At 32.6% G+C, this 18,632-nt stretch overlaps 1 protein-coding gene across 1 annotated transcript in view; it reads left to right on the top strand.

Annotated features, from left to right (window-relative positions):
- The window catches only part of LOC111509324 (importin-4), a 75,228-nt gene that overhangs the window by 40,332 nt on the left and 16,264 nt on the right, over positions 1-18,632 (top strand). The window contains exons 8-10 of the mRNA XM_074186667.1: positions 454-653; positions 706-1,051; positions 11,199-11,384. Of these exons, the coding sequence (XP_074042768.1) occupies positions 454-653; positions 706-1,051; positions 11,199-11,384 (732 nt within the window). The remainder of the gene's footprint in view (positions 1-453; positions 654-705; positions 1,052-11,198; positions 11,385-18,632) is intronic.

Raw genomic sequence — 18,632 nt, 5'->3', positions numbered from 1 at the left:
TAACCCTTCAGATATTCTAGAAACCGTGAAACTTTTACAAATATATGACAAGAAACAAACGAAAGACTAGCATGCTACCAATATGCTATTCACTTTTGAAAAGAAAAAGTACTTGAGTGTGTTATTCACTACCAAAAAGCTACTGTGATAACGAAACATGTCGTGTGTTTTGAAAATGAAGTTAGTGAAGATCAAACCTTATGGGTAGTTTGTGACATCACTATGGATCTTGATCAAGTAACAACCCATTCAATCTGGAATATTACTGGAGAGAGGATGATTGAACTGAATCTACATACAAAGTTGTCCTTATTTATACGATAGACAACGTTGTATATAGATTTAGATCAATCTTCCTTTTGAGGATTGAACTAAGATTCATAATAATAATCATTATTTTATACATTTGATGATTCTAGTACTCCATATGTAACCTTCAAAATGGAATTTTAGACTCACTATGAAGAAGAGGAAAAGGATGATGTTGATGTTTATGCTGAATTGTCAGAGGATGAAGATGTTGAAGAAGATATTGAAGTTTCTTCTTCTGGAAGTGCGGATTCCACTCAGTGCCGCTATTCGGTTGAAAATTCTTATAATGAAGAGAAAGAACAAGCTTGTTTGGCTCTTCGAGAAATTTGCTTGAATACTGGGTAAGAAACACCAGAATATTATTTTTTTATGCGATAACACTTTGTTTTCCAGAGCAACATTTTTGCCATATATTGAAAAAAGTTTTGAAGAAATATTCAAACTGATCAACTATCCTCAAGAAGATATTCGGAAAGCATCGATTGAGGCGTTACTTCAATTTTGCATTACTTTGCATAAATGTAATACGCCAGAAGGAAAACAGGCACTTCATAAAGCTCTGCAGATGTTTGTTCCAAAGTGTGCTGAATTAATACGAATCGATGAAGAACGAAGTGTTGTTACAGTGTGTCTAGATGCTTATTCGACTCTTCTCGAAGAAGTTAAAGGTGAAGTGTTCGTTGGAGAAGGTCATAGGGAAGCTATTATGAATTGTGTCATCGATGTATTGAATTTGAAGGTAGGTATCAACAGCTTTCTGCGCGGCATTAGCTGGGTTATTTTATATATATATATATATATATATATATATATATATATATATATATATATATATATATATATATATATATATATACATCCCGATATCAATATGGCATCCATACATTGAATGCGCTGATAGGGCGTCCATCATAATTTGAAGAATTTACCGAATATATTTCATGGTAAGTACTAGAAAACTGATTTCTGTAGGCTGGCATGACATTTTTACCACCATAAAAAAATTGAGTTCACTATTGATTCGATAGTAGAGCGTCCGTCCGTCAAACATTCATAAGAACTCCTCAGTATACACCATCATCAGACATCTGATTGATAATAGGGAGTCCAATAAGTATATTTTCATACATGAAATAGATTATTGGGAATCCTTACAACGTTGCCAATATTTACCGCATTAAATGTAGGCAGCAAGTGGGTTTTAATTTCTTCACATCTGTTTTTCAACAAGCGTTGTGCCAACGACAAATTGCGTATGGATTTCAGGTAGCCGGTATGTATTTCATTTTTACATAGGTACCAAGTGATATTGACTGATCATGAAAAGTTTATTCCATAACGAAATTTTCAATATCATTCGATAATTTTTGTCTTGGTTGGCATATTTCCATTTTAAGCGAGCCGAATATAATGATAGGAGAAGTGAAACCGACACATGCATGGTGTGATTATTGAAAGTTCAACTTTAATTACAAAAAGTTCATTGTATATTTCCATTAGAAAACAGCAAGAATTCAAAGTATTCAAACTAGTTGAAGACGCCAAAATGACAGACGATAGGATAAATAATATGAATTACCAAAGAATGTAAATATTCACGGCCGTAGATGACAGTGTAAAATCTGTTTTCAGCGTTTGCGTGGTTTGCAGGTTTTTATGCCTGACGTTTCGTCTACTACTGCGGTATACATAATCAGAGGCGATGTGGTAACGGTTGCAAAGCCCGAGTTCGTGGTCGAGTTGTTGTTCCCGTTAACTGAGTTATTGAGCATTGAAAAATTTGGTTGTTGAAAATTGGACGTGCCTGAGTGTTTTGTTGAGCACAGTCATATTTACTCAGTGTCATATTTATTCCATTTGGCTGATACACACTACACAGGATAGCCATCTAGAAGGCATCAAGACCTGTCAAGATTCATTTCCGTGTATGGTATACGATTTTTCGAGTCATGCATTTTTCAATATTTCTTTAAGGACTGACCTAAATATTTTTTAATTTTTTCTAGAGTTTTTCGTTTTTAATACGCTTTTATTAGGTCGACCTGTATGTATGTATGTAACTATGTAGTCAAATCTAAGAAAACTAATTTAACCATCTTTTAAAGATCGTAGCGTTATGAAAATTGGCAGTTTTATGTGATTTTGATGACAATATGGTAGGTACTCTGGAGCTGATCTGATGATGGAGCCGGAAGATAGGCACTAGGATTCCATGATGAAATATCGTATCATAGTCGTGTTTGGTCTTGTAATGAACGTGAATCTCTTTTTATCAATGTGCTCCACAAGATCACATTATAAAAGTTCAAAAACATTATATTTTGTTCATTATGATTTTTTTTAGTAACATAACATATTGTTTTAATTTTTCTATATATTTATCATTATATCCTGTTTCTGTATCAAATAAAGACATTCGGTAAGTTGAACAAACTGTTTTAGCGCAATTTGTTTATAAATTGTGTATGACCGTATGGGAATTCAAAAAATTTTTATCTTCATAATATGATATTCAAAAAAAAATACGATTTTTAATTGTTTATGAACGTTTTTTTATATATCTCGAATGTTCAAATGATTATTCGGAGAATGTTTTCTATTTTGAAAATCATAATTGACATTTCTCTACAAATTGACAGAAACATTTTTCATAATTAATTTTATCATTTATTACCAAAACAATTTATTATTAACGCATTCTTAACCGTCAGAGTTAGTATCTGAGTTTGATACGTAGAATGCCTGAATCAGTTTTCGATATACTGGATGGTTAGTATTTTGTTGATCAACAATCATGCCGTACTCGAAGTTGAAATTGTCATCATCCCAACAACATCGGATGCACTCATCACTGTTTTTCTACTGCTTTAAGTTTTACTGCAGTTAGATACCTACTATGCAACTACAATGAACTAGTTTCAGTAATTCTAAACCTGCCAATGATTATGGTGTTTTCATGGGCAAAAACAGAGTCTCTGTTTTTTCTCATCCCCAATCTGTAGCTGTTGAAAGATTGTTAAGCTATGTTTGAACTTGACTAATCTGATCAAGAAGTGCTTTTTTCCGAACTTTCTTCAGCAGTCTCCGAAAATTATGGTTGAGGTGTCATTCGATTCGGAATAGCGTCTAGAAAGTTTTTGAAAACGGACGACTTCCGAAAATGAAAATAGCAAAAGTTATAAACAATTTAGTGAAAAATAAAAAACGGGTTTAGTTATTTCAAAACTAATTGAGATTTTCAAATTCGAAAATAGGAAGAAATTTTCTATAATAAAGTCTTAACTCCCGGAACTGTATGACCAATATTTATAATTTTCCCGAAGCCCTGAAAATGAGATCGTAATCGGATGTTTGGCCGCCGTGAACCGTGCCTGTTTGGGCCGTTTTTACAAAAAAAAATTTGGCATATAAAATTTATAAATCAAGGAATGAAAGAATTCAGGCAGATACTCAAATGCTAAATTAACAATAATCTGTCGGTGAAAATGTTTATTGCAATTATTCGATTTATTACGCTATTGTTAATATTTTTATTTTCACCACTAGTTGACAATTTTTTTTTAAATGTTTTTAAATGTTTTCAATTATTTGGAACAAAAAAAAATTAAAATTTTTAAAATTTTTCATTGTTTTATAAATAAACAATTTGTAATAAACAAATGAATTTTTTCATTTCATTTTTGTTCTTGTTGCAATTAATGAATGAAAAACAACCCTGTATTTTTTTTTATTTTTTTAATTTTTTATCGAATTTTATAAATTTTGGCGCTCTATAATCAATCTATTTTTTCATCATTTAAATTATTATATTCATTAAACTAATGGAGATACAATGAAAAATCGCTAGACTCATTTTTTCTCCATTAATAAAAGAATATATTCAGCTGAAGTTTGATTTTTTTTATAAAATTATTCATTCGAATTATTCTAATTTTTTACAAATTTTTTTTTTGAAATATTGACAATTAGTGGTAAAAAAATTGTAAATTAACAAATGCGGTTTTTTGCATTGCACACAATTTTTCAAGAAACGCTATTTTTTTTTAATCATAATTTTTATTAAAGATTAGGATCCAAAATAAATTCAAATATGTTATAAACGCATTTGTTTATAACAAATTTTTAAACAATAGGTGATGAAAAAAATATTTTTATGTAGCTTCTGATTTGAAAAAAAAATATACTAATAATAATAATCAAAAAAAAATTGTTCTTCGATTATTTAATAAACTTTTTAATTCAAAAATGCAGTAAATGGTTAATAAATAACTGAAAAATAATAATTTTTCAATATTTTGGAAGTAAATCAATTCCTAACCGTTATAATCATAACTCTATGGAAGGAAAAAAATTCCACACTTTTAGTTTGAAAAATATCACACTTGCAATAATGATAATCGAGTGATAAAAAATTGTTAATTAACAATAGCATAATAAATCTAATAATTGCATTAAAAATTTTTTACCGACAGATTACTGTTAATTTATCTTTTGAGTATATGACTGAATTTTTTCATTCCTCAATTTATATATTTTATATGCTATAAATTTTTTTTTGTAAAATTAACCTAAACACGCACGGCCTACACGCGGCTAAACACCCGATTTAGAGCTCTATTTCAGAGCTCCGGGAAAATTATAAATATTGGTCCTACAGTTCCGGTAGTCAGGACTTTTCGATAGGAAATTTCTTCCTCTTTTCGAATTTTTTTTTTTCGATTTTGAAAATTCCAATTAGTTTTTGAGATATTTCCAAAAAACTGGACCCATTTTTTATTTTTCACTAAATTGTTTATAACTTTCGCAATTTTCATTTCCGAAAGTCATTCCGAAACATTGGCAAATGTTTCTCTGAAAATAGCTCAGCATTCTTGGATTATTCTTTCCTTCAGTGGCTTTATTGAATCAGATTGCGTCGTCTTTAAAACAACCTATTTTAAGTAAGTGGCCCAGAGGAAAAAATCTAGAGGAGATAGGTCCAGGGATGTGAGAGGCCATTCAGTAGAATCTCTTCTTCCAATACATTGATCAGCATAATTATTATCTAACCATTGAATAACTGGAACTACAAAATAATAAGGTTCCCCATTCTGTTGAAAATGTAATACATTTTCTTTCAAAGATAAATTGCCGTGTATGTCTCTGTGATTCTCTAATTCATGAACTATCCGAGGTTCGATAGATCTTTCTAGCATGTGATCATACATTTCGCCATTTACATTTTCTTCTATATACAGTGTGTAACAACGAAAACCTAACAGAGCCGTTTTTGAATATAAAAAGTAAGATTTTCAAAAAAGCTCGGACACGTCGATTTCTAATTGAAGGGGGACACCTTTCAGACTAATCAGATTTTTTGTAGTACGCACCCCCTCAGAGAGGTGCGTCCGACGACCTTTATTTAGATGGGGAAAGTAGTTCGAGTGGCACCTTGTTTTAAAGGTCTTTCGAATACCTTCACAACTCTGTTAAAAGAAAATTTTTGTAACGATTAGTTTTCGAGATAATTTGAAGTTAAAATTGCCATGTTGATAATACATTAGACAGACCACTCGGTAACTTGTATGCCTAAATAAAAAAAATTTTGAGCAGTTCTTCTTATCAATTTTTTGTTAAATAACAACGTTCGATTGTTTTGTTGAAACGGGTCGTGTATTGTTATTTGTTTAAACATTTCTTTCACTACTGCCGAAAGGGTTTCAGTTATTGCTTCATTTTTTGGCAACGACCAAAATGCTAATAAAACATCAATTTTATTTAACGAGCAAAAACCTGGTAAACACCTAAGCAGAAATCACGTTCTGGATTTGGTCACAAAATTCAGGGAGACAGGTTCGGTTTTAAATGAAAAAAGTGATGTTCAGAGAAGGGTAGTGAATGACGATAATGCGATTGTAGTGTTTGGTCAAGTCATCGCCAATCCCAGGTTAAGTACCAGAGGTTTATCCGCAATGGCAGGAATAAGCCATATGATCGCATGGAGAATCCTTAAAAACCACAAATACCATCCTTACAAAATTAAACTTGTTCGTGAACTCAATGAGGATGATTTTGACCGAAGACAGGAGTTTTGTGAGGGCATGAGTGAAATATTAATGCAAAATCCCGAACTGCTTTATAACATCTGTTATTCGGACGAAAGCTCATTTTATTCAAATGGTTGCGTGAACCGTTACAATTGCCGTTATTGGTCGGATGAAAACCCAAGACAATACGCAGAAATACATACCCAACATCCCCAAAAGTTGAATATCTGGGCCGGAATATTAGGCAATCATATTATAGGTTCATTTTTCATTGATGGAAATTCAACCGGTGATTCTTATTAACAACTTCTTGAAGAGGCAATTCAACCTTCATAAGTAGGTGCCACTCAATTTACCTAAAATGTAATGGTGGTAACCAACCCCATCCCCCGGAGAAATCTCCTCGTAATAAACAAATAATTCGACATCAAATGGACACGTATTAGCAGGTTGTCATAAAAAGCAAAAATTTATTTTTTTTATGAGAGTTCTGAACGTAACTTGCACCTTAAAAACAATTTGATTTATTTTAAAAAGAGTTGAACTCAATGCAAATACCTTTAAAACTTCAAATTATCTCGAAAACTAATCGTCACAAAAATTTTCTGTTGACAGAGTAGTAAAGGTATTCGAAAGACCTCTAAAACAAGGTGCCACTCTCCTTCCCTATCTATTATCGAGACGAATAAAAAAAAATAGAAGAGGCGTAAAATATTCAAGTCTTAATATTAATGCTACGATGGTAAAAATCATGTTTTTGAAAATTTACTAAATTAATAATAGAAAATAAAATTTATTCTGAATGAATTCTTTTATTTGATGAACCAAAACTTACTGCATCGAATGTAGCTTTGAAGAGTACCATTGAAGAGCATATCTTAAGAGCTTTCAGATAATGTATCACAAGTAGGTGGTTGCCTTTCAAAAATATGAAGTTGTGGTGGCTGGGGGCAAGGGTGTGAGAGAAAAAACAAGTTAGTCATCACATCATTTGTTTCTCCCTTTGTATTATGAAAGTTGTTTTCAGCGATTTCTTATATTTTATTTGGTTGCTCAGAGATAGACCTTGTAAGTTTTCAAATTGTCACCCTGTGTATGAAACCGGCGCCGACCTACAAACATACCAAATCAACGATATTTCTAACAAATCATTGAGACTTCCCTCTCGCAAAAACTATTGCATTGTTGTCAGTTATATGGACGCCTCATAATCGCTCACATGTATGAAAAATATACGGCACAAGTATACGCGTACCTCCCGAGCGCCACCAAAATAAAAAAGACTCAACTAGAATATACGCCAATACATATAATTTTGACAATGAAATTGATAAATAGGCGCCCATCTGAAATTTTGTCAGATGGAAGATAGGGAACCTCTGAACTGCCTGGCATGGTGAAACAATTCGGCGTCCATATATGGACGCCTCATTGAAACCGGACGCCCGATTGATAGAAAATTGTAAATGTACGGAAGCTCTATTGATAGTTGGATATATATATATATATATATATATATATTACGGCCCTACATCTATCGTGCATCGACAAAATGAGATTGTCAATATCTTGTTGAGGTACATTTGGCCATTCAGCGATTAAAAGCTCTCTCAATTGAAACGTTGTGTGAATGTTTCCCATATGCGGAGTAATTCTTCGTTGAAGCATGTCCCACACATGCTCGATGGGATTCAGGTCCGGTGATTGTGCTGGCCATGGCAATACATCAACTTCTTCGTTGATGAGCCAGTCAGTCACTAGACGCGCGACATGTGGACGAGCATTATCGTGCATTAGGTGGAAGTTTTCACCAACAGCACCAGCAAACGGACAGACGATAGGTAGAAGAATGGTGTCGAGGTACTGTCGAGCTGTGAGGGAGCGATTTGGAAAAACGAGATCGGTTCTGCCGCCGATCATGATTCCGCCCCATAGCATTACTGTACCACCTCTGTATGTGTGGACTTCCTGGACGTGTCTCAAACGTTCATTATTTCCAGGTCGTCTCCACAGTCTTACTCGACGAGAATCTGGATGAAATCCAAATCTGGATTCGTCTGTAAACAAAACTGTGGCCCAATCATTTGCATCCCAGTTTTGATGTTCTTGTCACCACTCTAATCTTCTACCGCGATTGCCTCTCGACAAAGATGGACATCTAAGTGGCCTTCTGTTGTGGAGATCTGCTTCATGCAGTCGATTTCTGACAGTATCACGACCAATGGTTACGTGGTGCGTCTGCTGCAACACGTTAACCAACTCAGGTGCTGTGATTGTCGGTTTTCTTCTTGCGGTTAAGACCAAAAATCGGTCTTGAACTGCAGTTGTAGCGCGTCCTCGCCCTGGATGTTGTTCGGCTGGACTGCCAGTTTCACGGAAACGCCGCCACAATCGACTGATAACACTTTGGGAGACCCCCAAACGAAGAACTACATCATTTTGTCGCATGCCACCTTGAAGAAGCCCTACAGCTCTATTCATCTCAGCCAATGGTAAGTGATGGCGTTCCATGTTAAAGTACAATATTTCCAGTTTAATTGCTGAGCAAGAACTGCATAGAATGTACAAACTTGACACTTTCAGATTATTCATGCATTTATTATTATGATATTTAGTATGTTATAAAAAGATCCCTAGACTTTTCCGATGTGTGTGTATATATATATATTTTATATATATATATATATATATATATATATATATATATATATATATATTATATATATATATATATATATATATATATATATATATATATTATATATATATATATATATATTTTATATATATATATATATATTATATATATATATATTTTATATATATATATATATATATATATATATATATATATATATATATATATATAATTTAATGAGTTGGGCCATTGAATAACATTACAACTCATACTTACAGTAAAAATGAGAGAAAAACAATAAATTGAACATATAAATTGACGAGAAAGTTATACATGTATAGGAATTTTTATGGGTTTGACAAATGTCATACCTTCACATAAATGTCATTTTTCAATGGGTATGATGATTTCATAATTTTTGACTCTGAAGAAAGAGTTATTGATTGATACAATTTTCATTATTATTATGTTTTTGATGTAGTTCCAGTAAGTTACTGTATATACTGCTGAGATTATCAATGTCAGTTTTCTTATTCATACAATCAGAAGACTTATTCATTTCAACCATTTCAAGAAAACGGCGTTTGGAAATATTTTTTTCTGTATGTAAAACTTTGATATTGGAGTAATTTGGTTTATGTCCTGTTTCTATAGAATGTTGTGCTAATGCACATGATTTCTTATTAAGCTTTATATCACTTTTATGTGAAGTTACTCTATCATTAAGAATTCTAGATGTTATAAATCACATATGACTTTTTGGTAGTATCCGTTTTATCTTTCAATTTAGTATTCAAATTCTTTATAGTTTTAATATTTTTTTTGGCATATTTTGATATTTTGTTCATTGTGAAAAAGTTTTATGATATTTGAAGATAAATTTCCAAGGTTAGGTATAGATTTATAAGAAATATTGATAGGTGAACTATCATTACATACATTTCTGTTAATTACATCGGAATTTGTATTACTGCCAGTATTGAAAATTATTTTATTAAGAAGTTTTCTGGTATAAGAGTTTTTGATTAATATGTCTCTAAGAAATCTGAGATTTTTTGCTCGAGGGAAGGGTGTACTAATTTTTCTATTCTTTTTTCAAACAGAGTATTAAATTGAATTTAGCAGATTTTTTATGAAAGGAATAATAATTGATATATCTTCCTGAATGCCATCGGAAAACGAATCCACATGTTTCTAGAAATGATATGAAATCTAGAAAGGTTAATGCAGTCAAGAACCGATGGCATTTCAGGTTAGCTTCCCAAATTTCTGCTACCGCAGTTGTCGGTTGATTGGACAAACCACCAACACTGACATAAAAACTTGGCAAGTTGACTTGGGGGTCACACCAATAGGTGGTTCCACTTATGTTTCGCTTGCGTTTACGCAGCTATTTTTATCAAGTACTTTTCTGGTTTATCACATTTTGTCTTCAATCGAGGACCGCCTGCCCGGTACTGACGATGCCCAATAGGCTGAAACAGCTGACTACCGGTGGCTGTTGAATTGAAATCAATATGGGAATGATAAAAAAGTACTCATCTATTTATTTTTTGATTTTCATGGAATTATTTTCCAGCAGCTCGACTGCATTAACCTTTCTAGATTTCATATCATTTCTAGAAACATGTGGATTCGTTTTCCGATAGCATTTCAGGTTAGCTTCCCAAATTTCTGCTACCGCATTTGTCGGTTGATTGTTCAAACCACCAACACTGACATAAAAACTTGTCAAGTTGACTTGGGTGTCACACCAATAGGTGGTTCCACTTATGTTTCGCTTGCGTTTACACAGTTATTTTTATCAAGTACTTTTCTTGGTTTTTTCACATCTTGTCTTCAATCGAGGGCTGCCTGCCCGGTACTGACGATGCCCAATAGGCTGCCGGTGTCTACTACCGTTGGCTCTTAAATTGAAATCAATATGGGAATGATCAGAGAGTATTTATCCCTTTAATCTTACCTTTTGCACCATGATCAAGGAAATTTCCAAATTTTAAACTATATTTCAATGTTAGCTTCAATATTATTTAATTTTCAAGAATTATACTTCGTATTGTGGATCTCAACACAATAAAATATTCCAAAAAACTTCATATTAATCAAGTGAGAGTTAGGATACCTGTCAATTTCTTTTCCATTGGGTGAACAATGATTTTCTTCATCTCTCCCACAATTACCATTTTCCGAGTATTATTCCATTATTCTGAAATATTTTACAGACGATGTGCCAAGATACTGATCTTGGAGAAGCTGTAGAGAGTAATGATGAGGATGCCGAGGCAGAACACGACGAAATATTATTAGAGTCTGCAGGCGACGTGATTCCTAAATTTGCATCAGCATTAGGTCCAACGGAATTTGTTTCGTACTTTCCAAACATATTGCAACTGATGTCTATAAGAACGGTAAGTTTGATATGTTTCATATTTGCTTGTTCACTGTAATAATTTTTTAATAGTCTCCATCCCGAATTTCTGTCTTGATTTTAGTTTCTGTCTGTCTAAATAAATTCATGATTGACTAATTCACTCAGTACGTTCGTTCAATCTAAAAAATTGCCAATCTGAACATATTCTAGTACAAAAAAGTTACAAGCATTTGTGAGAATAAATAACTCTTTGGGAATATGAAAATCTAAAAATATATTCAATATTTTTGATTTATTTCCCTGGCAAATTATCAAGAATTGATAAACAATTTGATTTTATGAAAAATGAGAAAAGAACCTTTTGTTTTTATACCACTTTTATAAAAAAAAAAAAAATTATACAGATAGAACATAATGATGGTTTCAATGCATACATAATCCAGAAGTTATTCAGAAAACAATGTCTCAGATCAAACATTCAAAAATCATGAAATTTATAACTATAACATATTTTGGTAAAAGAACACTGACAATTGCGGGTTTTTCAGAAAAAAACATTGTGGAAGTGGCATTCAGACCACATGCCAGGTTATCTAATTTCATTTTTGATGCCAAAGATGAAGTGGACAAGATGAAGAAATCTGGAGTTTATATGCTTAAGTGTCCGGAGTGTAATAGTGTTTATGTGAGTCAATGTGCGATACGGAAATTTTGCACTATGCAAGCAAGGGTTGGAAACTCAATTATTTGGAATACTTGGAGAAATTGATAAGCATTAATTAGCAAAAACAGTAGAAACTGCCAACAACGTTGCAAACCAATTTCACACATGGTGTACCAGTACGGGCTTGTGTGTGAACATAGAAAAATAAAATTTTATCTCATTCATTCCAAAAAACATCAATGATACGTTCTGTTCCCTGATTAGAATTGATGGCAAAAGTATTGAACAGGTCACATCAACGAAGTTTCTAGGTATTACCTTAGACCATAAACTAAGCTGGGAAAACCATATTGACAGCTTATGTAATAAACTGAGTAAAAACTGCTTTGTACTAAGGCAATTGAAGAATACAGTGTCAATGGACGTGCTGTTATTGGTTTACTATGGTTTGATACAATCAAATATATCCTATGGGTTGATATTTTGGGGAGGCTCAACTCAAATAGAAAAAGTATTTCTACAGCAAAAGAAAATTATTAGATGCATAAAAGGGGTACATCGAAGAATATCATGCAAAGAAATATTTACTGAATTATCTATTCTAACTGTGCCATCATTGTACATATTTCAAACTATTTTAAACGTAAAAAAAACAATTGGAAGTACTACCTACAAATAGTGCTCACCATAACTATAATACACGAAGTGCAGGGAATTTGCAGCAGCCGTTTTCGAGACTTGCCATTGGTCAATGCTCTCACATATACAAAGGCATCGTATTTTATAATTATTTCAAGAACAAATATGGCAGTGAAAAAAAATTCAATGATTTTAAAACTTTTAAATCTCTTTTAAGTAAGTTCTTGCTGAGAAAAGCATTCTATTCTGTAAAGGAATTTTTAAATGACTGAATATGACCTTTTTTAACCTTTTTTAACAAATTTTAGCGTTGAAAGTAGGTTGTGTATGTAGAATAGTCTTATAAATAAGTATATATTCTGATTTTAGTTGACTAGTCTAATGAAGTAGTAACATTTGTGTACCAAATTATTTTGTAACATATTATGTTCTGCTTTTACAGATGATTAAATTCTATTCTATTCATTGCAAATGATCAAATTGATCAGTTTACTCAAAGGATTTAAAATTAGCGTGCCCACATTGTCACAGGTTAACAAAATTCAGGTAATAAATTAGGTTAAATACCTCCGTTATTTCCCACAGTGGTGTTTAGATACAGAGCATTTCTTCAATGTCCCCTCCACCTTATTTTTTGATCGGGTCAACTCAAAAATTGAAATTTGGGATAATGAAATTAATGCATGAATACTTTATTTTAAAGTGAAATTGACAGATGAAACTTTCAAGATGGCGACTGGGCGCCATCTGGGGTAAAAAAATAAATTGAAAGGGGGGTTTTGTGACATATCTTTTTGAAGCTCCTGACAAATGCTTCACAACCCTAGAATATAATATCAATATCTTCAACTACTACAAAATGGCGGAATTTTTAATAATTGCTTGAATACACTGACATTTAACAACATAATATGAGGTATAGTCTATCCATTCCCAATTGGAACGGCAATAAAAATAAGAGTACAGTCATAAACATTTCTTGCCTGTGGCCCCTAGTCGCCCAGATAGTTAGTAAATGTGCTATCAAATGTACTTCTTCAATTGACGACTTGTTTATTTTGTGGAAATTCATATTCACTGAGGATACACTACAAACACACACTTTTGTCTATTTTCCACTATATTTCTTTATTGTTGACCGGTTTCGGCAATTACACCATTTTCAAAACTAACTGATTACATTTAAATCTGAGTAATTTATACCTATGTTGCTTATTCTATCATAAATGATTTGATATACCTGATACCCGATACCTGCGTTTCATATACCTGTAAAATCCATGAACATAACAAAGCTTTCAATATAATGTAGGTTTTGGGATCTGGATTATAGGTTCAGGAGAGGACTATTATTTAAATCAAGTTGTTCGTTGAGGACAATAGAATTGGGATTTTTCTTTGACCTGTTTATTTCCATAGATTCCTACAGATTCATCATTTTCCCTTTTTTCCCATGTGTGTAGGATCTTTGAATTATCTTTATCTATTTTATGTTTCGAATTTTGAAGATGTTCGTACATTAATGATTTTTTATCCGAAATGACATGTTCGTGGTATCTTGTATCAAAATTTCTTCCAGTTTGGCCTGTATATATGGCGGGGCATTCACCACATTCTATTCGATATATACCAGATCTCTTCCCTTTCTCTAATTTAGGTTTGGCATTAAATAATATGTTTCCTAAATTTCCGTTGGATGTGTAGGATGTTTGTAAATTGAATTTTGAGAGATAATTTTTAATATTCTCGGAGATTCTACCAGCATAATTGATACTAACATATTTTTGTTCTGGTCTTGTGGAAATTGAGTAGAGTTCTTTCATTATTGATTATTGTTGATATTTCATTATTATGTTGTTAACTAGAGTGGTAGGTATTTTGTTATTAACTGCTATTTGTTTAATGATTGCGATTTCACTTCGGAGGTTTTGATCTAAAAGAGGTATTGTGAAAGTGTACCAATATGTCATCTACATATCTAAACCAGAACACAAAATGTTTATGGGAAAGACAGTTATTCAAAATTAGATTAGTCTCTAAATTGTTTAGGAATATATCAGCTAGTAACGGACTTATCGGTGATCCCATCGGTAGGCCTGAGTTCTGTATATCTCCTCAAATGTAGTTGAGGAATAAAGGCTCGGCTAGCTGGACTGGCTGAATATTAATTTTTTGTCCGTTTCACAATATTTCTTTATCAGTGCCGTGTGTTCGTGGGGTTAGGTGAGGTAGTGAGTGGTTTTGCAAACCGATTTTTGAAAACTTTTTTTAGAGATCAATTACTCTAACACCAAACTGATATTTTTGCACTCGACGCGCTTTTTAATCTATTGTTGACAAATTAATTTGCAGGTCGTGGTTCCACTAGTTAATCACCGAAAAATCAATTAGGATAATCATTATTTAACAAACAAAGTCCACATCGGATCAAAAAACTTTAGGTATATAAACAGCTAACCCTTGTTTTCAGATTCAGTATTAATTTGCTTCTCCTGAAGATGCTAAACTTGTTAGTGAAACGCGCGTCGAGTGCAAAAATATCAGTTTGGTGTTAGGGTAATTGATCTCTAGAAAAAGTTTTCAACTTTTACACCAAAGGTTCCAATCTCATCGTTTAAACCGATTTTTGTGAAAATCTTAGTGTTTTTGGGTACTTTCATCAATATGGCTTTCTGGAGACCTTTTGAAACAAATGATAACATTACATGTGAGGAATCTGTGTCAATCGACAGGGATCCGGAATTTGAAAATAAGGACTTACATGTTGTTCAAGTTCAGCGAGTAATTTTAAATATTCATGAATGCTTGAAGAAGGAAAACTGTCACACTTCACAGAATGCTATTGTGAATTGAATATGCGAATTAACAAAACTATCTCGTTCGACAGTTCTTCGAGTCATTAAAATAGGGGATGTCATTGACCATGCAATGAAACGAAAACAAAGGAATAAAAAATTCGCAATCGTTGATGGTGCTACAAAAGATGTGATTCGGCGAACAATTTATGGTATATACCAAAAAAATGAAGTACTAACCTTGGAAATGATTTGGTATAAATTACTCGACTATCCCGATTACAGTTACAAATCTTTAGAAACTCTACGAGGTGTCTTAATGTCTTGTGGTTTCAAATATAAAAAATTGAACAATCGGATGGTCATAATGGAATCGACACGCATTGTTCAACTCCGAAAAGAATATTTAAGGCGAATGAAAAGCTACGGAGAATCCAGCAGACATATAATCTACCTCGACGAAACTTGATTTGACATCCATGATGTTGTCAAATATGGCTGGGTAGAGGAAACCAATTATTGTGTTTTGAACACACCTTCTTCAAGGGGAAAACGTGTGCTAATTTTGCATGCCTGGAATGAAAGTGGTTTCGTACCTAACGCTTTGCTTCTGTCGGCCAAAAATATAAAAGATTCGTCTGCGTATCACCACGAAGATATGACTGCGGCCTTATTCGAAACCTGGTTCAATGAGCAGCTTCTCCCAAATATTCCTCCAAACTCGGTTATTGTTATAGATAACGCTTCGTATCATTCTCGGTTATTGACTACAATACCAAACAATAACACAAAAAAAGCAGTTATTGTTGATTTCGTGCGAAATCATGACATGGAAATACCCGAAAAGATTCCAACGAAAAAGGTATTACTGGCGACCATAAAACAACGTAATTTCAAAAAAGAGTATATTATTGATTCGATGTGTGAAACACGTGGTCATATTCTCTTACGTTTGCCTCCATACTATTGTGTGTTCAATCCAATTGAAATGGTTTGGGTCACAATGAAAGAAAGCTTGCGGAAATGTAATCAGTCACCGACTTTGAATGCTGTAGTGCTTGACAATATAAGGCGAGTCATGAATGAAGTAGGTTATAGTGATGTGTGAAAGAACTGTGTGACCCACGTTATAAAAGAAGAGAGCAAATATTATGTGCAAACTTCCATGAATCCAATCGTTATTCAACCCGATGATGGTTCCACCTCATCCGAATATAGCGAAGAAGAATTTTGATTTTTCTAGCAATTTTGTTGGCCTCTATTATTTTGTAAATATATGTTTGACAAGAATTCGGTGTGATTATTTGTGTTTTCATTATATTTTAGAGTTTTCGACTCGGAAATCAACTACCTTGAATTTCGAAGTTTTTCGTAATCACCCATGGTGGAAAAATTCAGTTGAGATAACTTTTTCATGGGGTGATCAATTGCTACGATTGTAAGAATAAGTAACTGAAAAACTACCACTGAAAGATAATATGCCGACGCCTATGTCGAAGCGGGAATTCCTTTTCTGTGCTGTTCCAATTGGTATTGGAAATACTATAATAAGCTTCAGGTCAGTTTAGAAGATGCTCGAATATATAAAATATGGATTTATTGAAAATCCCACAAATTCATCTTCGTCTAAGTGCCTTCTTTGTCAAAAAACATTTTCGAATGAAGTGATGAAACCCTCAAGGCTACAAGATCATTTGAATAAAATGCATTCAGATAAAAAAGACAAAAGTGTGACTTAGTTTCAAGAACTGAAAAAGAAACACTCAGTTCAGCCAACTGCCAACTCCGAGCTTCCTACAATATCTAGTTGCTAATAGCGCAAACAGGTAAACCTCACACTATTGGTAAGGATTTAATTTTACCGGCAATAAGGGAAGTATTAACTACTGTGCTCCGTAAACCAGCGGCAGATATTATCCGAAAAATTCTTTTGAACAATAGTTCCTTGCAAAAACGAATTGATGAGATGGCTGAAAACAAAACATTGAAGATTCATTGTGCAATTATCTGAAGACTTCTAAATTCTCAATTCAGTTGCTAACTAAAAAGAGAAATCGGTTGCAGATTACCGAATGTGGTGACTTACGGCTGTTTTTGAGTAAATTCGAGCCTGATATTATAGATAGATATATATAGATAGATCTTTATTTAAATAGGATATCCTAATAATATACAAATCAACTAGAATGGTAGAAATAAAAAAAAGGTATGTGTTACATCTAGAAATGACTCAAATGTATGACAAACATAAGTTCAATAAAATATTTTTAAAGACATTACTACAAAAACAGCAACATTATACATTCGAAAAATTTCAATGCAACATGTAGAAAGATAAATTACATAATTATTTGAAATATATAACGAACATTAGATGAAAGGAATTATACAAATTACAGCTACAGGTAACAAAGACATAATACATATCATATTTGTTCATTTAAAACAAATTTCTTCAGTTCATTTTTGAACATGTTCAGAGATGGGCTATTTTTAATTGCATTAGGTAATTTGTTGAACCGATCAAAACCCTTGAAAAACAATGAGTTCATAGTATTTTTGTTTTTTGTTCTGTTAATATATAAGTTATTATTATTTCGAGTGAAGTGGTGGTGAATATCGTGATGAAAGACAATATACTGATTAAAATAAGATGGTCCTAAATTGTTCAATATTTTGTATACGAAGATCATTGTGATATTAACAAACTTCACATCAATCCTTCACATTAGATTATTTTTAAAATTCAAATTGAAATGTTTGTTTTAATAACATGAATAAAAGTTTTCCTAATATTACAAAATGGTGTTTTACATTACTCTCATCAGAAAGTTTTAATAATAATAATAATAAACATCATCAAACTAATATAATTCGTAATGTTACATCTGCCAATACCGATATTAATATAGGTGTTCCACAAGTATCTATTTTGGGCCCAGTTCTTTTCATTTTGTACATAAATGATATCGCAAATTCCTTTCCGGATATTGAGGTGACTATTTATGCAGACGACACTTCTTTAGTGATTTCCAACAAAAATCAAATAGAACTAAAAGAAACTGTGAAACTGCTCTATGCCAACTAAGTTCTTGGTTCAATCAAATCACTCTCTATTTTAATGCAGACAAAACTACCCTTGTGAAATTCCATAGTCATCAGAGGAAATTGGTAGATGTAGATATAA

The sequence above is a fragment of the Leptinotarsa decemlineata genome, unplaced genomic scaffold, assembly GCF_025532065.1.
Source record: "Leptinotarsa decemlineata unplaced genomic scaffold, Ldec_3_MD MMD2_P_RNA_scaffold_4, whole genome shotgun sequence".
NCBI lineage: Eukaryota > Metazoa > Arthropoda > Insecta > Coleoptera > Chrysomelidae > Leptinotarsa > Leptinotarsa decemlineata.
The sequence above is the reverse complement of the archived record's forward strand: the minus strand, read 5'-3'. Positions and strand labels throughout refer to the sequence as shown.